Source organism: Salvelinus fontinalis, chromosome 5, assembly GCF_029448725.1.
Source record: "Salvelinus fontinalis isolate EN_2023a chromosome 5, ASM2944872v1, whole genome shotgun sequence".
Lineage (NCBI taxonomy): Eukaryota > Metazoa > Chordata > Actinopteri > Salmoniformes > Salmonidae > Salvelinus > Salvelinus fontinalis.
Genome location: NC_074669.1, coordinates 13,467,980 through 13,487,931, shown reverse-complemented (window position 1 = coordinate 13,487,931; position 19,952 = coordinate 13,467,980). Strand labels below are relative to the sequence as shown.

Here is a 19,952-nt window from a genome sequence, read left to right as displayed (position 1 = left end):
TAAGACCCATTTTATGATGTTATTTCATATATCTGTCGTGCATGTGAACTGGCCGTGGGCGCCCAATTATTTCTGTCTATTGTAGCTACGCTAATATAGCGATACATTTTGTTTGCGCTGTAAAACATTTAATAAATCGGAAATATTGTTTGGAATCACAAGATGCCTGTCTTTCAATTGCTGCAGACTATGTATTTTTCAGAAATGTTTTATGATGAGTAATTAGCTATTTGACGTTGGTGTCTGTAAATATTCTGTCTGCTTTCGGTGCAATTTCGGATTGTAGCTGAAATGTAAACTATGATTTATACATGAAATATGCAAATTTTTCGAACAAAACATATGCTATACAATAAATATGTTATCAGACTGTCATCTGATGAATTTGTTTCTTGGTTAGTGGCTATTTATATCTTTATTTGGTCGAATTTGTGATAGCACCTGATGGAGTAAGAAACTGATGGAGTTAGAAAAAGTTGTGTCTTTTGCTAACATGGTTAGCTAATAGATTTACATATTTTGTCTTCCCTGTAAAACATTTTAAAAATCGGACATGTTGGCTTGATTCACAAGATGTGCACCTTTCATCTGGTGTCTTGGACTTGTTAATGTGTGAAAGTTAAATATTTTTAAAAAATTGATTTTGAATTTCGCGCCCTGCACTTTGAGCTGGATGTTGTCATAAGTGTAGCGGTGTCGGGCTGCCCCCGTAAAAGGTTAAAAAACATGGCATGCTAACTCTATCCTGGTGGCGCAGTGGACTAATTCCATGGATAGAGAACAGAAGATTATAGCTTTGAATCTCATTGATAAAAAAATTAATGTGTTTCCACGATTAATGCCTTAGGAAAGGGATTTCAATGTGTCCTATACAGTAGCAGTGCTTGGAATTCAAAAAAGTTAACCCAAAATATGCTAGCAGTGTTATTAACCTGTTTGGGGTGCAAGCCCGAAATCGGACGAAAATGACAACAGCTGCAGGGCGCGAAATTCAAAATCTATTTTTTTAAAATATTTAACTTTTACACATTAACAAGTCCAATACAGCATTTGAAAGATAAACATCTTGTCAATCCAGCCAACATGTCCGATTTTTTAAATGTTTTACAGAGAAAACACCACATATATTTATGTTAGCTCACCACCAAATACAAAAGTGGACAGACACGTATGGATATGATTATGAAGTATGAATTATGATTCAAGTAGCATGCACAAGCCAACCGAAATAAACTAAAACCAACCTAAAGAGCCCAGAAAAAACTACCTCAGATGACAGTCATATAACATGTTACACAATAAATCTATGTTTTGTTCATAAAAAGTGCATATTTTAGCTATAAATCAGTTTTACATTGATGCTACCCAAAAATGCTAACACATAGCTAGAGTCTGAATCCAGACGGGAGTAGCCAGAGAAAATACATACACCAACGTCGGCTACTAATTACACCTCATAAAACATTTCAGAAAAACATATGGTGGATAGCTAATGAAAGACAGATATCGTGTGAATAAAGCCAACATTTCCGATTTTTGAAGTGTTTTACAGCGAAAACACAATATATCGTTATATTAGCTAACAACATAAGCTAGCATAAGTCAGCACTAGCATTGGTCAAGCGCTAGCCTAGCACAGTTAGCCCAGTTAGCACAGCACAGCTCAACAGATATATGAAAAAGCATCCCAAATTGGGTCTTATCTTTGTTGATATTCCATCAGAATGTTGTAACGGGGTCTAATGTCCAGTAGAGTCTTTAGTTGGGTTCCAGAACGAATTATTTCCCTCTTTGGTTAGCAAGCACAATAGCATTGCGGCGCTACTCAGCGTTTCTTCAAAAAATTCTTCTGTCGTATCACATCTAAAGTCCAGAATAAATTGCAATAATATAATTAAAGTATATTGAAAAAACATACTTTAGGATGATTGTGACATGTATCAAATAATATCGTAGTCAGAGATCATATTCAACGTTATCTACCTTCTTCCAGAAGCCGAGACCAAATTCTGCTTCGCGCCCGGAATTCTTTTTTAACTGCGCAGGTCTCACAAGAAGGTGTGTTATTCAGTCCATGGACGAGATATTCGACTCCTTTCAATTCTCACTTCCGCATTACAGCCTGACGAAGGCGTGTGACGTGTTCCTATGGTCCCAAGTCAAAGGGCCTTTTATAGAGAAGGTCTTAAAGAGACACATCGCATTTTGGAAATCTCAATTCGGCTGGGAAAATGGCTGTAAAAATATTTCTGTTCGACTTAGAGAAACAATTCAAACCTTTTTAGAAACTATAGACTGTTATCTATCCAACAGTAGTAAATATATGCATATTGGAAAATAAAAAGTTTCTTAGGAGGCCGTTTGAAAATGTGCACACATTTTCCAGTTTTTTCAATATTCAGCTTGCAGCCCAAACAGGTTAAAACACTTTCAGAGCGTCAATAAAACCTCCCAGGAAAACTTAAGGAACTGGAGTAAAATGCTCTCTGAACCTCCCTGCCACCGAAAAACTAATTCTATAAAAGAACAGTAAAATTTAATGTTTTTTAAACAGTCAGAAAACATAAGGCTTCGTTACCACAACCAATGCGAAACTCAAATACATACGTTCCCACAACTTCCAAGGAACCAAATGTGCTAGCTGGGAACCCTCCACTGGGGCCCTGCTCAGCGAATAACCTGACTACTCTTCAACTGCTCACACACACACACACACACACACACACACACACACACACACACACACACACACACACACACACACACACACACACACACACACACACACACACACACACACACACACACGAGGCTCCCTCAAACCATGTCTCAGCACATCAACAAACCCTGAGACTTTACAACTTCTCTAGAGGGTTAGGCAACGTGAATGTAAACTTTGTCTAAAAAAGGTATGTTTGTATATGTCAATCTGTCTGCATCTCTCGTAGCTTTTCAAGTGAAATCTGTCAGACGGAGGGAACACAGGCTCTCTTAAGGGCCATTATGAGCTGTGTAAACATGATTCACAATTAAAGCATGTTGGCGATTCAGGAAGAAGAATGCAGCTGAAAGACCCCTGTTCAGAGATTGAGGGTAGAGGGGCATTTCAGGATGAGCAGCGCTGGAACAAACAAAGACTGCCTGTGAACTCACTCCCTCTCTCTCCCAGTCTCTCTCTCTTTCCTTCGATCTCTCTGTCTCTTCTTCTGTCAACTGGAGGAGAACCCAGGCATGGGCGTTTCCTTCTCATCCAGTGAGAAATACGTGTCAGCCTGTCAGTCCAGAGGCAGACCACTTCCAGATAGCAAATACACTGAAGTATTTTGGGGGGCATTAACACCTCTGACAGGTCGGCTAAAACAAATACAGCACAAGCTGGTTCTACGAATATCATGGAAAGAGATCATAATGAGTTAGCTGTTTTTTTTACTCTGGCCAGAAACTATAAAAGCTATTTACAGTATAACAGGTATACAGTCGTGGCCAAAAGTTTTGAGAATGACACAAATATTAATTTTCAAAGTCTGCTGCCTCAGTTTGTATGATGGCAATTTGCATATAGTCCAGAATGTTATGAAGAATGGTCAGATGAATTGCAATTAATTGCAAAGTCCCTCTTTGCCATGCAAATGAACTGAATCCCCCCAAAACTTTTCCACAGCATTTCAGCCCTGCCAAAAAAGGACCAGCTGACATCATGTCAGTGATTCTCTCGTTAACACAGGTGTGAGTGTTGACGAGGACAAGGCTGGAGATCACTCTGTCATGCTGATTGAGTTCGATTAACAGACTGATCGGGGCACCACCAGTACAGAGCTTGCTCAGGAATGGCAGCAGTCAGGTGTGAGTGCATCTGCACGCACACTGAGGCGAAGACTTTTGGAGGATGGCCTGGTGTCAAGAAGGGCAGCAAAGAAGCCACTTCTCTCCAGGAAGGTACAGGGATTGGACTGCTGGGGACTGGGGTAAAGTCATTTTCTCTGATGAATCCCCTTTCCGATTGTTTGGGGCATCTCGAAAAAAGCTTGTCCGGAGAAGACAAGGTGAGCGCTACCATCAGTCCTGTGGCATGCCAACAGTAAAGCATCCTGAGACCATTCATGTGTGGGGTTGCTTCTCAGCCAAGGGAGTGGGCTCACTCACAATTTTGCCTAAGAACACAGCCATGAGTAAAGAATGGTACCAAACACATCCTCCAAGAGCAACTTCTCCCAACAACCCAGGAACAGTTTGGTGACGAACAAAAGCCTTTTCCAGCATGATGGAGCACCTTGCCACAAGGCAAAAGTGATAACTAAGTGGCTCGGGGAACAAAACATCAATATTTTGGGTCCATGGCCAGGAAACTCCCCAGACCGTACTCCCATTGAGAACTTGTGGCCAATCCCCAAGAGGCAGGTGGACAAACAAAACTCCACAAATTCTGACAAACTCCAAGCATTGATTATGCAAGAATGGGCTGCCATCAGTCAGGATGTGGCCCAGAAGTTAATTAACAGCATGCCAGGGTGGATTGCAGAGGTCTTGAAAAAGAAGGGTCAACACTGCATATATTGACTCTTTGCATCAACTTCATGTAATTGTCAATAAAAGCCTTCGACACTTATGAAATGCTTGTAATTATACTTCAGTATTCCATAGTAACATCTGACAAAAATTTCTAAAGACACTGAAGCAGCAAACTTTGTGAAAATTAATATGTGTCATTCTCAAAACTTTTGGCCACGACTGTACATACGCAGTAAGCATAACTTCACTTTTAAAGTAATACTGACTATGCTCCAATTTGAGGGAAATGGAACTTATTTGAATTGGGTTCCATTTTATTATTCATCATCCAGTGAAGAGAGTACAGTGAACCCACAGCACTGACGTCAGAAGACATTGCGCTTAGCGTTCCCCAGAAATGACCTCCTCACTCCTACACATTCTTTCATGTCATTATGTGTGCTTTCATGTTGTGAATAATTTGCAGCTGAGAGTGTGTTTACAGTGTGTGGTGTTAAATGGGCATCTTTGTAAAATCGCTCTGGATCAGAATGTCTGCTAAATGACTCAAATGTCAAATGTACATAGACAGTGCACGTACCACCACCATGAGTGTAGGAATCCAGGGGGCTCCCCCAGTGTAATGTTCTTCTCCCATCGGATCTAGAAGAGAGGAGGAAGATAGTGGAGAGACAGAGAGTGATACAAAGAGGGAGCGAGAGTTAAGACTCCACTGCATGTGCAACCATAATGCATAAAACACCACATCTCACTCCACTTCCACCTCAGACAGACACGCAGAAAGAATGGAGTGCAGAGAGTGGTTCTGACTCTAAAAACATCTTAGGAGCAGCTCCTCACGCTTCAAACACCTACTCCCCATATCTGGTCACTGAGATAAGATCAACACAGAGATTGCTAGCTACCACACTCAGCCCTATTATCACTGTCTGTGGCCACTGTGTAAGCTTCAGTATATTGCAGGTACTGTGGGTAGCCTCCCTTATGTACCAAGGTTTCTCCGCCTCTCATCTTATAAGTAGGACCCAGGGTTCTTGCCTTTGTGACTTGACCAGGAAAGGTTTATGTAACTAGGGCCAGGACCTTTTCTTGGTCAGGGTCACATGATCGGGGAACAACTCATACAAGTGAGCCTTAAAACGTGGCATGTAATAGAGGCTACCTGCAATGCACTGTAGTTCTAAGGCATATGTCTTGTGATCTACACTATATCTACACTACACTATTGTAGGTGGATAATCTCCTATAAACCACACAGCTGGTGGATGAGACTGAGTTGTGTGTGGGCCAGTAGAGGCTGTTTTAGGAGGTGTTCTGCTGTGCAGGGGAGCGGGCTGTGGGGACTGACTGTGTCCCCGGGGGACAGGGCCGTGTGCAGGGGGAGGATGGGAGGTTAATTGAGAGGCAGAGGCAGTAGGAGAGTCCAGGCGATAGCTCTCATTAGGTGCACTGAGCAGGTGTGTTTTTCTTCAGCGTACCTGTGGGGACTGAATTTCCTTATCTGCTCAGGGAGGGTGGGGGGAGAAGAGGGTTGGAATGGGACGGGATGAACATGCTTTGGACAGGTCCTGAGACTGACAGGCCTATATTAATGTAGTAATTGAATTGGAGTGACGTGGCTGACTGTAAAACTATTGACATCTATTTGATGAAAAGAGACAATATAGTTGGAAGTATCGTTACCAGTATAAGTTATAAAAGCATTTTATTTTTAATATTGTGTACTTACTCATAGCCTATGAAGGACAAGCAGAGTACCAGAAAATAATGGTTTGAAAACATCCCTGATCAGCATCTCTGCATTATACTTTGTATGAGATTTCATACATTCAAGACACAACTACAGTATAAGAAAATTACCTTGACCCTGGCCTCTGCATGCATGTCTCATGGACATGGACTTTGTGAGGAGCGGTGTCATCCTCCCATTGCCTGTGACCCATAACTTAACCCCTATCCAGCAGCACACCATTAACACTCCATCTCAGGGAGGAGATTCACCCAGGAGGGTTCTGCTATCAGAACCTCACTTCAGCCCTGCTACATAAAGTGGAACTGACAGCATTGTAGCAACATTCAAATCTGTTCATATGCACTCCCAGGAAGATTTTTTTTCTTTTTTTTTTACATTTTCTTAAAAGCGTGTTTGGGAATTACGTATACTAATGCATTTGTGAAAATTCTATAGCAATATAGTGTGGGAAAGTGGCTGTGCGCTTGGACAATTAATAGACACTGCAGTAAACAAAACCTAATAAAAACATTTTCTCGTCCAGAATCTGCGTAGAGGTACATTAGGCCTACACGCAAACAAGCCATTTGCCACAAGGCCCTGCCATCATTCACTTTGAACTGGACTGTGTGTTTACAGGCAGTTGCAACAACGTGACTTTAGATCATTAAAACGCATTCATAAAATACACTTGAATGGATTTCTGCAAATATGTAGCTAAATACCACAGGAGTCACCTAAAACCCTCAAACTTTTACAGATGCACAATGGAGAGCATCCTGTCAGGCTGTATCACTGCAACTGCACCACCTGCAACCTTAGGGCTCTCCAGACGGTCTGCCCAACGCATCACCAGGGGCAAGCTACCTGCCCTCCAGGACACCTACAGCACCCGATGTCACAGGAAGGCCAAAAAGACCACCAAGGACAACAATCACCCAAGCCACTGCCTGTTCACCCCGCTATCATCAAGAAGGCGAGGTCAGTACAGGTGCATCAAAGCAGGGACCGAGAGACTGAAAAACAGCTTATATCTCAAGGCCATCAGACTGTTAAATAGCCATCACTAGCACATTAGAGGCTGCCGCCTATATACATATACTTGAAATCACTGGCCACTTTAATAACTGAACACTAGTCACTTCAATAATGTGTACATATTTTGTATTACTCAACTCATATGTACATACTGTATCTTAGTCTATGCCATTCTGCCATTGCTCATCCATATATTCTTAATTCCAGTCCTTTACTTAGACTTGTGTGTATATGTTGGGAAATTGTTGTATATTACATGTTAGATATTACTGCACTGTTGGAGCTAGAAACACAAGCATTTTGCTACACCCGCAATGACATCTGCTAAACACGTGTATGTGACCAATAAAATTGTATTTGATTTGAGTCCTCTTACACTTGGGAACTTTACAGTCCTATTGATCAAACAACAATGAAAAGGTTTGGCTATATTTCCCTATATGCAAATCAACAAGATCAACATCTAATGCTAGCCAGAGCAAGAGGAGCTAAAATCTAACAAAGGAACATTAGATAAACCCTCTCAAACTTTTTCAGCTATACTGAACAAAAATATAAAACGCAACATGCAACAATTTCAAAGATTTTACTAAGCTACAGTTAAGGAAATCAGTCAATTGAAATACATTCATTATGCCCAAATTTATGGATTTCACATGACTGGGCAGCCCAGGGAGCCAGGCCCAGCCAATCAAAATGAGTTGTTCCCCACAAAAGGACCTTATTACAGACAGATCAGCTGTCCCGGTTGCTGGTCTCAGACGATCCAGCAGGTGAAGAAGCCGGATGTGGAATTCCTGGGCTGGCGTGGTTACAAGTGGTCTGCGGTTGTGAGGCCGGTTGGACATACTGTCAAATTCTCTAATATGATGTTGGAGGTGGCTTATGGTAGAGAAATTAAGATTAAATGGTCTGGCAACAGCTCTGGTGGACAATTGCATGCTCACACAACAATTGAGACATCTGTGGCATTGTGTTGTGTGACCAACCTGCATATTTTAAAGGTGGCCCATTATTGTCCCCAGCACAAGGTGCACCTGTGCAATGATCATGCTGTTTAATCAGCTTATTGATATTCCATACCTGTCAGGTGTATGGATTATCTTGGCAAAGGAGAAATGCTCACTAACAGGGATGTAAATAAATGTGACCCGTTTCAGGAAACTAGGCAGATGTCGCAAGTCACGCCATTTTACTTTTTTTAATGCATTTTTGGGCAGAAATGCCTTCTGGAACATGTGAACTTTCATGTGCCTTAATAACAAACTTGTATGACATCTGTAAATAAGAATAAAATTGATAAATTAAGAGCCTTGTTGGTTAAACCAAAGAAAAAGTGCAACCTTCCCACTAGCCATGATTGGCTGAGATAATGAGTGGGCTTGACATACCGAGTTCGGTGTTCGGATTGGTCTGCCATATAGAAAGCTTCTGTCTATTTGAGCTGGTTAGTCTGTGTTGGTAATCCTGTCGAACGCAGCTTTTTTAAATGTATCGTGTAGTGGAGCTGCATAAGTGTTATTCTCCACTTTCTGGAGGATCGAGTTTTGAAATCAGTGGAATTAGAGTATGATAGTTAAAGAGATGGAGAAAACACCGGTCTCTGGATTACATCTTCAAACAAAGGGCAACCGTGACATGGCATCTGTTACAGGGAGACGTGTCCATCACGCATGATGATGTATACCGGTAAGATAGTCTAGCTAGATACATTTTCAGATATTACACGTTTCAAATTTTGACAGAAAGTAGTTTCATTTCAAGCTAAAGTGTACTGTTAGCTAGCTAACGTTAGCTGGCTGGCTCCCTAGCTAACGTTACGTGTATGACATTATTCGTATTCCAGAACCGTTTGCTTTGCTAGAGCCTAATGTTAGCTAGCTGACATTGAACCTGATTGGTTAGCTCCCAGCAGATTCATGCAGGGTAGTAACGACATGATTTGGCACTATGTTCATTGTTGTTTAACTAGCTAACATTACGTGTGTGATCTTACACGTTGTTTACCTAGCTACATGTCTTAAGCTAAAGGGTACAACACCCGTTGAATATGGCCGGTGTCAGTAAACGTCGGCAAAAAAGAGTAATGAAATTGTTGCCAGCAGAGCTGGTTAGGCTGTTCATGTTATCCAGAGTTAAACAAATCATCGACCAGAGCGCCATGTGTGCGCTTTAAACGCTCCAGGAGCGAAACGAGATGTGTGGGTCTAAAGCTTAAGAGGGTGTAAACTATGCTGAATGGGTGTAGACAACAAAGAAGAGCTCTTCACTAGATACTAAAACATTCAGTCAAAGGCCATTTTCTCAAAAGTAAGTTTACTAGTTTATCAACTTTCAAAAAGTCTCAACTTTTATCCAATGTAAAAAGCACAATTTCAAAATTTGCTACACAAGACCAAATCAAGGTTGTGAGTTATTAATAAACATGTAAACAAAATAAGAGAAAAAAGCTTTTTGTGTGAGTACGGAAAATTCCCTGTTTTTTAGCTCATGAAACATGGGAGCAAAAGTTTTTGCGCTTATATTTTTGTTCAGTATTGTTAACCATCGAAATTGCACCGATAAACAATGGGGAATAGCCTGCTCATCCTTCTGTAACTTGCCTGCCAATGCATGCGTTGTCCCAACCAAGCACCAAAACTAACTGGCTAAAGTTGGCTAGCTTTCTAGTTAGCTACTTCCAGATACAAATGAGAATACCTCACTGACCATTTTACTCGCGCTAGCAGAGCTGGTTAGGCTGCTTACATGTTCTATAGAGCAATCATGACTATTAACTATTACTTTTTTTTGCCTAAGTTTTACTGACACCGGTCATATTATCCATTTTAGAATAAGGCTGTAATGATGGGCCTCCCGGGTTGCGCAGCCGTCTAAGGCACTCCATCGCAGCGTCTGAGGCATCACTACAGCCCCGGGTTTGATCTCAGGCTGTGTCACAGCCGGCCGTGACCAGGAGACCCATGAGGCAGCGCACAATTGGCCCAGCATTGTCTGGGTTGGGAACGGTATGGCCGGCTGGGATATCCTTGTCCTAGCGACTCCTTGTGGCGGGCCGGGCGACAGCAAGCTGACCTCGGTTGCCAGCTGGACGATGTTTCCTCCGACACACTGGTGCGGCTGGCATCCGTGTGTCAGTGCGGCTTGGCAGGGTCATGTTTCGGAGGACGTTTGGCTCTCGACCTTCGCCTCTCCCGAGTCCGTAGGGGAGATGAAGTGATGGGACAAGACTGTAACTACCAATTGGATATCACAAAATCGTGGAGAAATGATTAGTAAAAATAATAATAAGTCTAACTTAACCAAATGTGGAAGAAGTCAAGGGGACCGAATACTTTCTGAATTCATATTTAGTTACGTAACAGACTTATATTAACATTTATTAAATAGTTTTTTCCCCCTCATCAATCTACACAAAATACCCCATAATAATAAAAGAAAAACAGGTATTTTCAGGACTCTCCAGAGATGTTCGATTGGGTTTAAGTCCGGGCTCTGGCTGGGCCCCTCAAAGACATTCAGAGACTTGTCCCGAAGCCACTCCTGCATTGTCTTGGCTGTGTGCCTAAGGACATTGTTCTGTTAGAAGGTGAACCATCGCCCCATCAGGTCCTGAGCGCTGGAGAGCAGGTTTTCATCAAGGAACTCTGTACTTTGCACTGTTCATCTTAACCCTCGACCCTGACTAGTCTCTCAGTTCCGGCACTTGAAAAACATCCCCACAGCATGATGCTGCCACCACCATGCTTCAACGTAGGGATTGTGCCAGGTTTCCTCCAGACGTGAAGCTTGGCATTCAGGCCAAAGAGTTCAATATTGGTTTCATTAGAACAGAGAATCTTGTTTCTCATGGTCTGAGAGTCCTTTAGGTACCTTTTGGCAAACTCCAAGCGGGCTGTCATATGCCTTTTACTGAGGAGTGGCTTCCGTCTGGCCACTCTACCATAAAGGTCTGATTGGTGGAGTGCTGCAGAGATGGTTACCTTTCTGGCAGGTTCTCCCATCTCCACAGAGGAACTCTGGAGCTTTGTAAGAGTGACCATCGGGTTCTTGGTCACCTCCCTGACCAAGGCCCTTCTCACCCGATTGCTCAGTTTGGCCGGAGGCGGCCATCTGTAGGAAAAGTCTTGGTGGTTCCAAACTTCTTCCATTTAAGAATGATGAAGGTCATTGTGATCTTGGGAACCTTCAATGCTGCAGACATATTTTTGATTTGAGACAGACAGACAGACAGACAGACAGACAGACAGACAGACAGACAATTGAAGTCAGAAGTTTACATACACCTTAGCCAAATACATTTAAACTCAGTTTTTCACAATTCCTGACATTTAATCCCAGTAAAAATGCCCTGTTTTAGGTCAGTTAGGATCACCACTTTATTTTAAGAATGTGAAATGTCAGAATGATAGTAGAATGATGTATTTTAGCTTTTATTTATTTCATCACATTCTCAGTGGGTCAGAAGTTTACATACACTGAATTAGTATTTGGTAGCATCGCCTTTAAATTGTTTAACTTGGGTCAAATGTTTCAGGTAACCTTCCACAAACTTCCCACAATAAGTTGGGTGAATTATGGCCCATTCCTCCTAACAGAGCTGGTGTAACCGAGTCAGGTTTGTAGGCCTCCTTGCTCGCACACACTTTTTCAGTTCTGCTCATAAATCTTCTATAGGACTGAGGTCAGGGCTTTGTGATGGCCACTCCAATACCTTGACTTTGTTGTCCTTAAGCCATTTTGCCACAACTTTGGAAGTATGCTTGGGGTCATTGTCCATTTGGAAGACCGATCTGCGACCAAGCTTTAACTTCCTTACTGATGTCTTGAGATGTTGCTTCAATATATCCATTTAATTTCCCTGCCTCATGATGCCATCTATTTTGTGAAGTGCACGAGCCCCTCCTGCAGCAAAGCACCTCCACAAAATGATGCTGCCACCCCCGTGCTTCACGGTTGGGTTGGTGTTCTTCGGCTTGCAAGCCACCCCCTTTTTCTTCCAAACATAACGATGGTCATTCTGGCCAAACAGTTCTATTTTTGTTTCATGAGACCAGAGGACATTTCTCCAAAAAGTACAATCTTTGTCCCCATGTGCAGTTGCAAACCGTAGTCGGGCTTTTTTATGGCGGTTTTGGAGAAGTGGCTTCTTCCTTGCTGAGTGGCCTTTCAGGTTATGTCAATAAAGGACTCTTTTTACTGTGGATATCGATACTTTTGTACCTGTTTCCTCCAGCATCTTCACAGGGTCCTTTGCTGTTGTTCTGGGATTGATTTGCACTTTTCGCACCAAAGTATGTTCATCTCTAGGAGACAGAATGCGTGTCCTTCCTGAGCGGTATGACGGCTGCGTGGTCCCATGGTGTTTATACTTGCGTACTATTGTTTATACAGATGAACGTGGTACCTTCGGGCATTTGGAAATTGCTCCAAAGGATGAACCAGACTTGAGGTCTACTTGAGGTCTTGGCTGATTTCTTTTAATTTTCCCATGATGTCAAGCAAAGAGGCACTGAGTTTTAAGGTAGGCCTTGAAATACATCCACAGGTACACCTCCAATTGACTCAAATTATGTCAATTAGCCTATCAGAAGCTTCTAAAACCATGACATCATTTTCAGGAATTTTCCAAACTGTTTAAAAGGCATGGTCAACTTAGTGTATGTGAACTTCTGACCCACTGTAATTGTGACACAGTGAATTAGAAGTGAAATAGTCTGTCTTTAAAGAATTTTTTTAATAATTTTTTTTTTTGGGGGGGGGGAAATAAATTGTGTCATGCACAAAGTAGATGTCCTAACTGACTTGCCAAAACTATAGTTTGTTAACAAGAAATTTGTGGAGTGATTGAAAAATTAGTTTAATGACTCAAACGTAAGTGTATGTAAACTACATACAAGATTGGAATGCTACTGTGAAAATGATGATAATGCCCTTTTAGTATGAGCTGTTTGTAAAGACCGCCTAAAATCTCAGCCCGTTTTGGTTTGATGGAATTTTCCCTGTGTCGTGACGTGACTATCATTAATGTAAGGACTGCTATTCATCAAATAATTACCTACTACGTTTAATTATTACTCAATTAAATTAATCATGTAACAATTAACACATTAGGAATTTGGAGAACCACAGGAAAAGTTTGTTTAAAGAGTTACCATTTCCCGAATTAAATCAAGAATATAGATATCATATCAGTCATTAAATAATAATCAGTCTCATTCTGAACGTCATAGACTTCGTAAATCTGCACAAACCCGGGTCTCACTAATCATTCCATACAAATTGATTTGATTATTTATTTACTAACATGCTAAATGATAAGATAATGTACACACACGGTATAGGTTATTGATTAGAACTTAATACAATGACAACAGGCCCCTTGCGGACCAACACAATATGACACGTGTTACACCAGATGGAGATTGTGTGTGTGTGTGTGTGTGTGTGTGTGTGTGTGTGTGTGTGTGTGTGTGTGTGTGTGTGTGTGAGGCAACACTGGGATACATTTGGAAACTATAATTATAGTAGCCCTAATACCTTGCCCCGAACTTCCGCTCTTATGGGTAAGAAGTGTAATGCATGTACATGTATATAAGTGTTGAAGGTCTTCGTTGGGTATCTCTGTTGGGCCCAGGCCTTCGGGGGCCGATGCCGCTTAGTAAGAAAGGTTCGATGGAGGCCTTGTTCTTTGGGTGGCCGTCTCATTCATTCTCGGGTGTAAGTCTCTGATTGTCCACAGGATGTCACAATGTCCTTTCTCTTAGTTGTCTGTTTCCTTGTACTCGTTCTGGAAGAGTGGTCTTCTGAGGACGGCTAATAGCCGTGTAGATCTCAGGGTGGGGATGAAAGCAGTGTAGACAAACGATGACCTGAAGAGAATAACCGGATGGTCCTGCTTAAATTCACCTTCTTAGATACAGTACTTAGAACAGCAACTCAACTGTAGCATTGATTGTTAAGAGGTTCCTTTGTCTTCAACCTCGTGTAGCGTTTTCGGGGTCGCAACTAATCGTAGACCTCGACGGCAGCTCGTGGTCATCCTAGTCTGATATGTTAACTCTTTTCTCAAATTCTTTATACTCTCGAGTAAAAAGGGGGCTTTCCGTCTTGCTGACACGCTCTCTGGGTTCCCTGGGGCGTAGCTAGTTACAAAGCAAGGTATCAGAATTTACTATGATCTCGTTTAGAGAACTAAAATCACAATTTTACCATCACAAAAATATTCTCTTTATCCTGGATATTTTCCACACAACGTAAAGTATGTAAACATGATATACACCGTATGAAAACTCTTAGTTAATGTTTCGTTATAACGTCTTCATTTAACTTTTAATGACGTCACAAAATAGACATTAATCTTCCACATTCTTGAAAAAATATATATATATATTTAACTAGGCAAGTTAAGAACTAATTCATATTTACAATGACAGCTTACCCCATGTCACGAATATCACCGAAGGTGGCTCCCCTTCCTGTTCGGGTGGCGCTCGTCGGTCGTCGTCGCCGGTCTACTAGAGCCACCGATCCCTTTTTCTTTTTCGTTTGTTTTTGTCTAATTGGTTTCACCTGTTCCTTGTTGGGTTTTTGGGGTGGGTACTATTTAAGTTAGTTTAGCCCGCTTGTGTTTGTGCGGGCTTGTGGTGCGGGCTTGTGGTGCGGCGCCTGACTCCACACCCATCATTCTCCTGTCGTTACAGAAGCCCGCACCAAGATATATGGAGTCAGCATGAGCAGCGACCACCCCTCTCCCCACGATGGAGGAGAGTCCTTCATCACACGTCCATCCTCCATCGCATCGGATCAGCGATGGATCAAATGATGGAGAGGATGGACCGTTGGGAGAGGAGTGGTCTCCCTACTACACCACTTACCCTCCCACCAGCAACTCTACCATCTCCTCCAGCGGAATCCGGTGCCAGCGCTCTGCGTATTACGCCTCCGAGGGAGTACGATGGAGCGGCAGCGGGGTGCCAGGGATTCCTGCTACAACTAGAGCTCTACCTGGCCACCGTTCGGCCGGCTCCCTCGGACGAGGAGAGCATGAGTGTCCTCGTCTCTTGCCCTAGAGTGGGCCAATGCCGTCTGGAACGAGCCCGACCCAGCGAGAGACCACTACCCGGAGTTCACCCGCCGTTTCCGGGCCGTGTTCGATCACCCTCCGGAGGGCCGAGCGGCGGGTGAGAGGTTGTTCCATCTCCGACAGGGGACGAGGAGCGCGCAGGACTTCGTGCTGGAATTCCGGACTTTGGCCGCTGGAGCGGGGTGGAACGACAGGGCCCTGATAGACCATTACAGGTGTAGCCTGAGAGAGGACGTCCGCAGGGAGCTGGCTTGTCGGGTCACTACGCTCAGCCTGGATGAGCTAATAGACATGTCGATCCGGCTAGACCATCTGCTAGCTGCTCGCGGACATTCTGAAAGGGTCCTGTCAGTTCCACCTCCTGGCCCTCCCGCTCCCATCCCGATGGAGCTAGGGGGGACTGCATCTAGGGAGACCGGAGGAGTAGGCTCCTCCTGTACCAGTTGTAGCCGGAGAGGGCACACTTCCGGTCGGTGCTGGAGGAGTCTATCTTGGAGTCGAGAGGGCAGGCAGAACACTCCTCGGTCACCCCAGGTGAGTCAGCACCACACTCTCCCAGGGCTTCCTGTTGGTCACATGTTTTTAGTTTTATTTCTTAATTTTTTTTCCTCTCTCCAGCATAAGGCGCTAGTCGATTCAGGCGCAGCGGGGAACTTTATAGATCGCGGACTCGCCCAGAGGTTGAGGATTCCGTTAGTTAAGGTAGACCCCCCCCTTCCCCGTTCTTTCGAAGAAGCTCGGGCCAGAGGAGCGGAATTATGATGTGGGGGACAGGGAGTTGTTGGCTATGGTTAAGGCCCTGAAGGTGTGGAGACACTGGCTTGAGGGGGCTAAGCACCCTTTCCTCATCTGGACTGACCACTGTAACCTGGAGTATATCCCATCAGCTAGGAGACTGAATTCTCGTATCGACCAGGTTCCCTCAACACTAAGGCTGACGCTCTGTCCCGCCTCTACAAAACTGAGGACCGGTCCATCGATCCTACTCCCATCATTCCGGCGGCTAAGCTGGTAGCACCGGTAGTATGGGAGGTGGACGCGGACATCGAGCGGGCGCTAAGGGAGGAACCTGCGCCTCCACAGTGCCCGGAGGGTCGTAGGTACGTGCCGCTCGCTGTTTGTGATCAATTGATTCGGTGGGCTCATAGTCTACCCTCGTCAGGTCACCCGGGTATTTCGAGGACGGTGCGAGGTCTTAGAGGGAAGTACTGGTCGCCTACCTTGGTGAGGGACGTGCGATTCTATGTCTCCTCCTGTTCGGTGTGCACCCAGAGCAAGGCTCCTAGGCACTTGCCAAGAGGGAAGTTACAACCCCTCCCCGTTCCACAACGGCCGTGGTCCCATCTATCGGTGGATTTTCTCACTGATCTTCCTCTGTCTCAGGGGAACACGACGATCCTGGTCGTTGTGGATCGGTTCTCGAAGTCCTGCCGTCTTATCCCGTTGCCCGGTCTCCCTACGGCCCTACAGACTGCGGAGGCGCTGTTCACCCATGTCTTCCGGCACTACGGGGTGCCCGATGACATCGTTTCTGATCGGGGTCCCCAGTTTACGTCCCGAGTGTGGAGGGAGTTTATGGAGCGTCTGGGGGTCTCGGTCAGCCTGACCTCGGGGTATCATCCGGAGAGTAATGGGCAGGTGGAGAGAGTGAACCAGGAAGTGGGTAGGTTTCTGCGGTCGTATTGCCAGGACCGGCCAGGGGAGTGGGCAAGATACATCCCCTGGGATGAAATGGCCCAGAATTCACTAAGCCACTCCTCAACCAACATGTCACCGTTTGAGTGTGTGTTGGGGTACCAGCCGGTTCTGGCACCATGGCATCAGAGCCAGACCGAGGCCCCTGCGGTGGAGGAGTGTGTGCAGCGCCCTAAGGAGACCTGGAGAGCCGTCCAGGAGTCATTGCGTCAGGCAAGTGGACGGCAGAAGAGGAGCGCTGACCGTCACCGCAGTGAGGCCCCCGTGTTTGCACCGGGGGATCGGGTCTGGCTCTCGACCCGAAACCTGCCCCTCCGCCTGCCCTGCCAGAAGCTGGGTCCGCAGTGTGTGGGGCCATTTAAAGTCCTGAGGAGAATAAACGAGGTGTGTTATCAATTGTTACTTCCTTCGTATTATCGTATTAACCCCTCGTTTCATGTGTCTCTCCTCAGGCCGGTGGTAGCTGGTCCCATGCAGGAAGGTGAGGTGCCGGAGGTCCCTCCGCCCCCTCTGGACATCGAGGGGTCCCCGGTGTACACGATACGGGCCATTCTGTATTCGAGACACCGGGTGAGGGGCCTGCAGTACCTCGTGGACTGGGAGGGGTACGGGCCGGAGGAGAGGTGCTGGGTCCCGGTGGGGGATATATTGGATCCAGCTATGCTAAATGAGTTCCATCGCCTCCATCTGGATCGCCCTGCGCCTCGCCCCCCGGGTCGTCCCAGAGGCCGGTGTCAGTTCGCTGCACTGAGATCCCTCAGTACCAAAATTTCAGAGGATGAAATATTGTCCCTGTGTCCATTGTTTGATGTTGTAGTTTTGGGTTGGTTAACACTTCATGAGGCAAGCAGACATTCCGATCACCCAAACTAGGCCCCAAAGGACTCATCTGCTGCCTAATGGTTTACGATCGACGTGAGGTGTCATAAAACCCCCACATCCATCCCTCTCCCCCTTTATGGGAGAGAGAGAAAACTCTGTAGAGCTGATCCACTGTAACCTAATCTCTTGGATCCTCACAGGAGAGTCATGACACCTGGCTGATGACATCACCAGGCCGTAAATTACACCAAAGAAAAATGCAACATGTAAAGTGTTGGTCCCATGTTTTATGAGATTAAATAAAATATCCCAGAAATGTTCCATAAGCACATTTGTTTACATCCCTGTTAGTAAGCGTTTCTCCTTTGCCAAGATAATCCTGACAGGTGTGGCATATCAAGAAGCTTGTGCTAGTGACAATAAAAGGCCACTAAAATGTGCAGTTGTGTCACAACACAATGCCACAGATGTCTCAAGTTTTGAGGGAGCGTGAAATTGGCATGCTGACCACCAGAGCTGTTGCCAGATAATTAAATGTTCATTTCTCTACCATAAGCCGCCTTCAACGTCGTTTTCAATAATTTGGCAGTGCGTCCAAATGGCCTCACAACCGCAGACCACATGTAACCACACTAGCCCAGGACCTCCACATCCGGCTTCTTTACCTGTGGGATCCTCCGAGACCAGCCACCCACACAGTTGATGAAACTGTGGGTTTGCGCAACCGAAGAATTTCTGCACAAACCGTCAGAAACCATCTCGGGGAAGCTCATCTGCGTGCTCGTCATCCTCACCAGGATCTTGAACTGACTGCAGTTCAGCATTGTAACTGAGTTCAGTGGGCAAATGCTCACCTTCGATGGCCACTGGCACACTGGAGAAGTGTGCTCTTCACGGATGAATCCCAGTTTTAACTGTACCGGGCAGATGGCAGACAGCATGTATGGCGTCATGTGGGCGAGTGGTTTGCAGATGTCAACGTTGTGAACAGAGTGCCCCATGGTGGCGGTGGGGTTATAGTATGGACCGGCATTATCTACAGACAACAAACAGAATAGCATTTTATCAATGGCAATTTGAATGCACAGAGATACCGTGGTGAGATCCTGAGGCCCATTGTCATGCCATTCATCTGCCGCCATCAACCCCCTTGTCATTGTAAATAAGAATTTCTTCTCAACTGACTTGCCTCGTTAAATCAAGTTAAATAAATAAAACGAAAAATGTTTCAGCATGATAATGCACAGCCCCATGTCGCAAGGATCTGTACACAATTCCTAGAAGCTGTAAATGTCCCAGTTCTTCCGTGGCCTGCATACTCAAACATGTCACCCATTGAGCATGTTAGGGATGCTCTGGATTGACATGTACGACAGCGTGTTCCAGTTCCTGCCACTATCCAGCAACTTCACACAGCCATTAAAGAGGAGCGGGACAACATTCCACAGGCCACAATCAACAGCCTGATCAACTCTATGCGAAGGACATTTCTCACGCTGCATGAGGCAAATGGTACCCACACCACATACTGACTTGTTTTCTGATACACGACCCTACTTTTTTTAAGGTATCTGTGACCAACAGATGCCTAGCTGTATTCCCAGTCATGTGAAATCATTAAATCAGGGCCTAATGAATTTATTTCAATTGACTGATTTCCTTATACAAACTGTAACTCAGTAAAGGGTTCCAAAACTTCTGCCAACAACAGCTAGTTCTTTGCTAAGAAGCTATTTTTGTTTATTTTTAACAATTTGAATTGAAAACAATCAATGTCCGGTACTTAAGTGTTACCCAGAAATGATTTGATATTGAGATAAAAAAAAGGCTGCATTGGACCTTTAATCTCTCTGAGCTTGTTCCAGATCTGTAACTAATATTTTAGTCCACTTCTGTGTCTTGTTGGCACTTAGTCAAACCCTGCTGCTGTACTGAAAGGTTTAACTTCTTGAGAATACAGGGGGTGCTGTTTTTGCATTAGCATAATTGCCTCTACAGATTAAACTGCCTCTTATTCAATTATTGCTGTTACTATATGCATATAACCATATACCATTGGATAGAAAACAA

At 44.5% G+C, this 19,952-nt stretch overlaps 1 protein-coding gene across 2 annotated transcripts in view; it reads right to left on the bottom strand.

The window, feature by feature from the left end:
• The window catches only part of LOC129855155 (single-stranded DNA-binding protein 3-like), a 150,842-nt gene that overhangs the window by 100,556 nt on the left and 30,334 nt on the right, over window positions 1-19,952 (bottom strand). For both annotated transcript variants that reach the window (XM_055922529.1, XM_055922530.1), the window contains exon 3: window positions 5,090-5,151. In XM_055922529.1, the coding sequence (XP_055778504.1) occupies window positions 5,090-5,151 (62 nt within the window). The remainder of the gene's footprint in view (window positions 1-5,089; window positions 5,152-19,952) is intronic.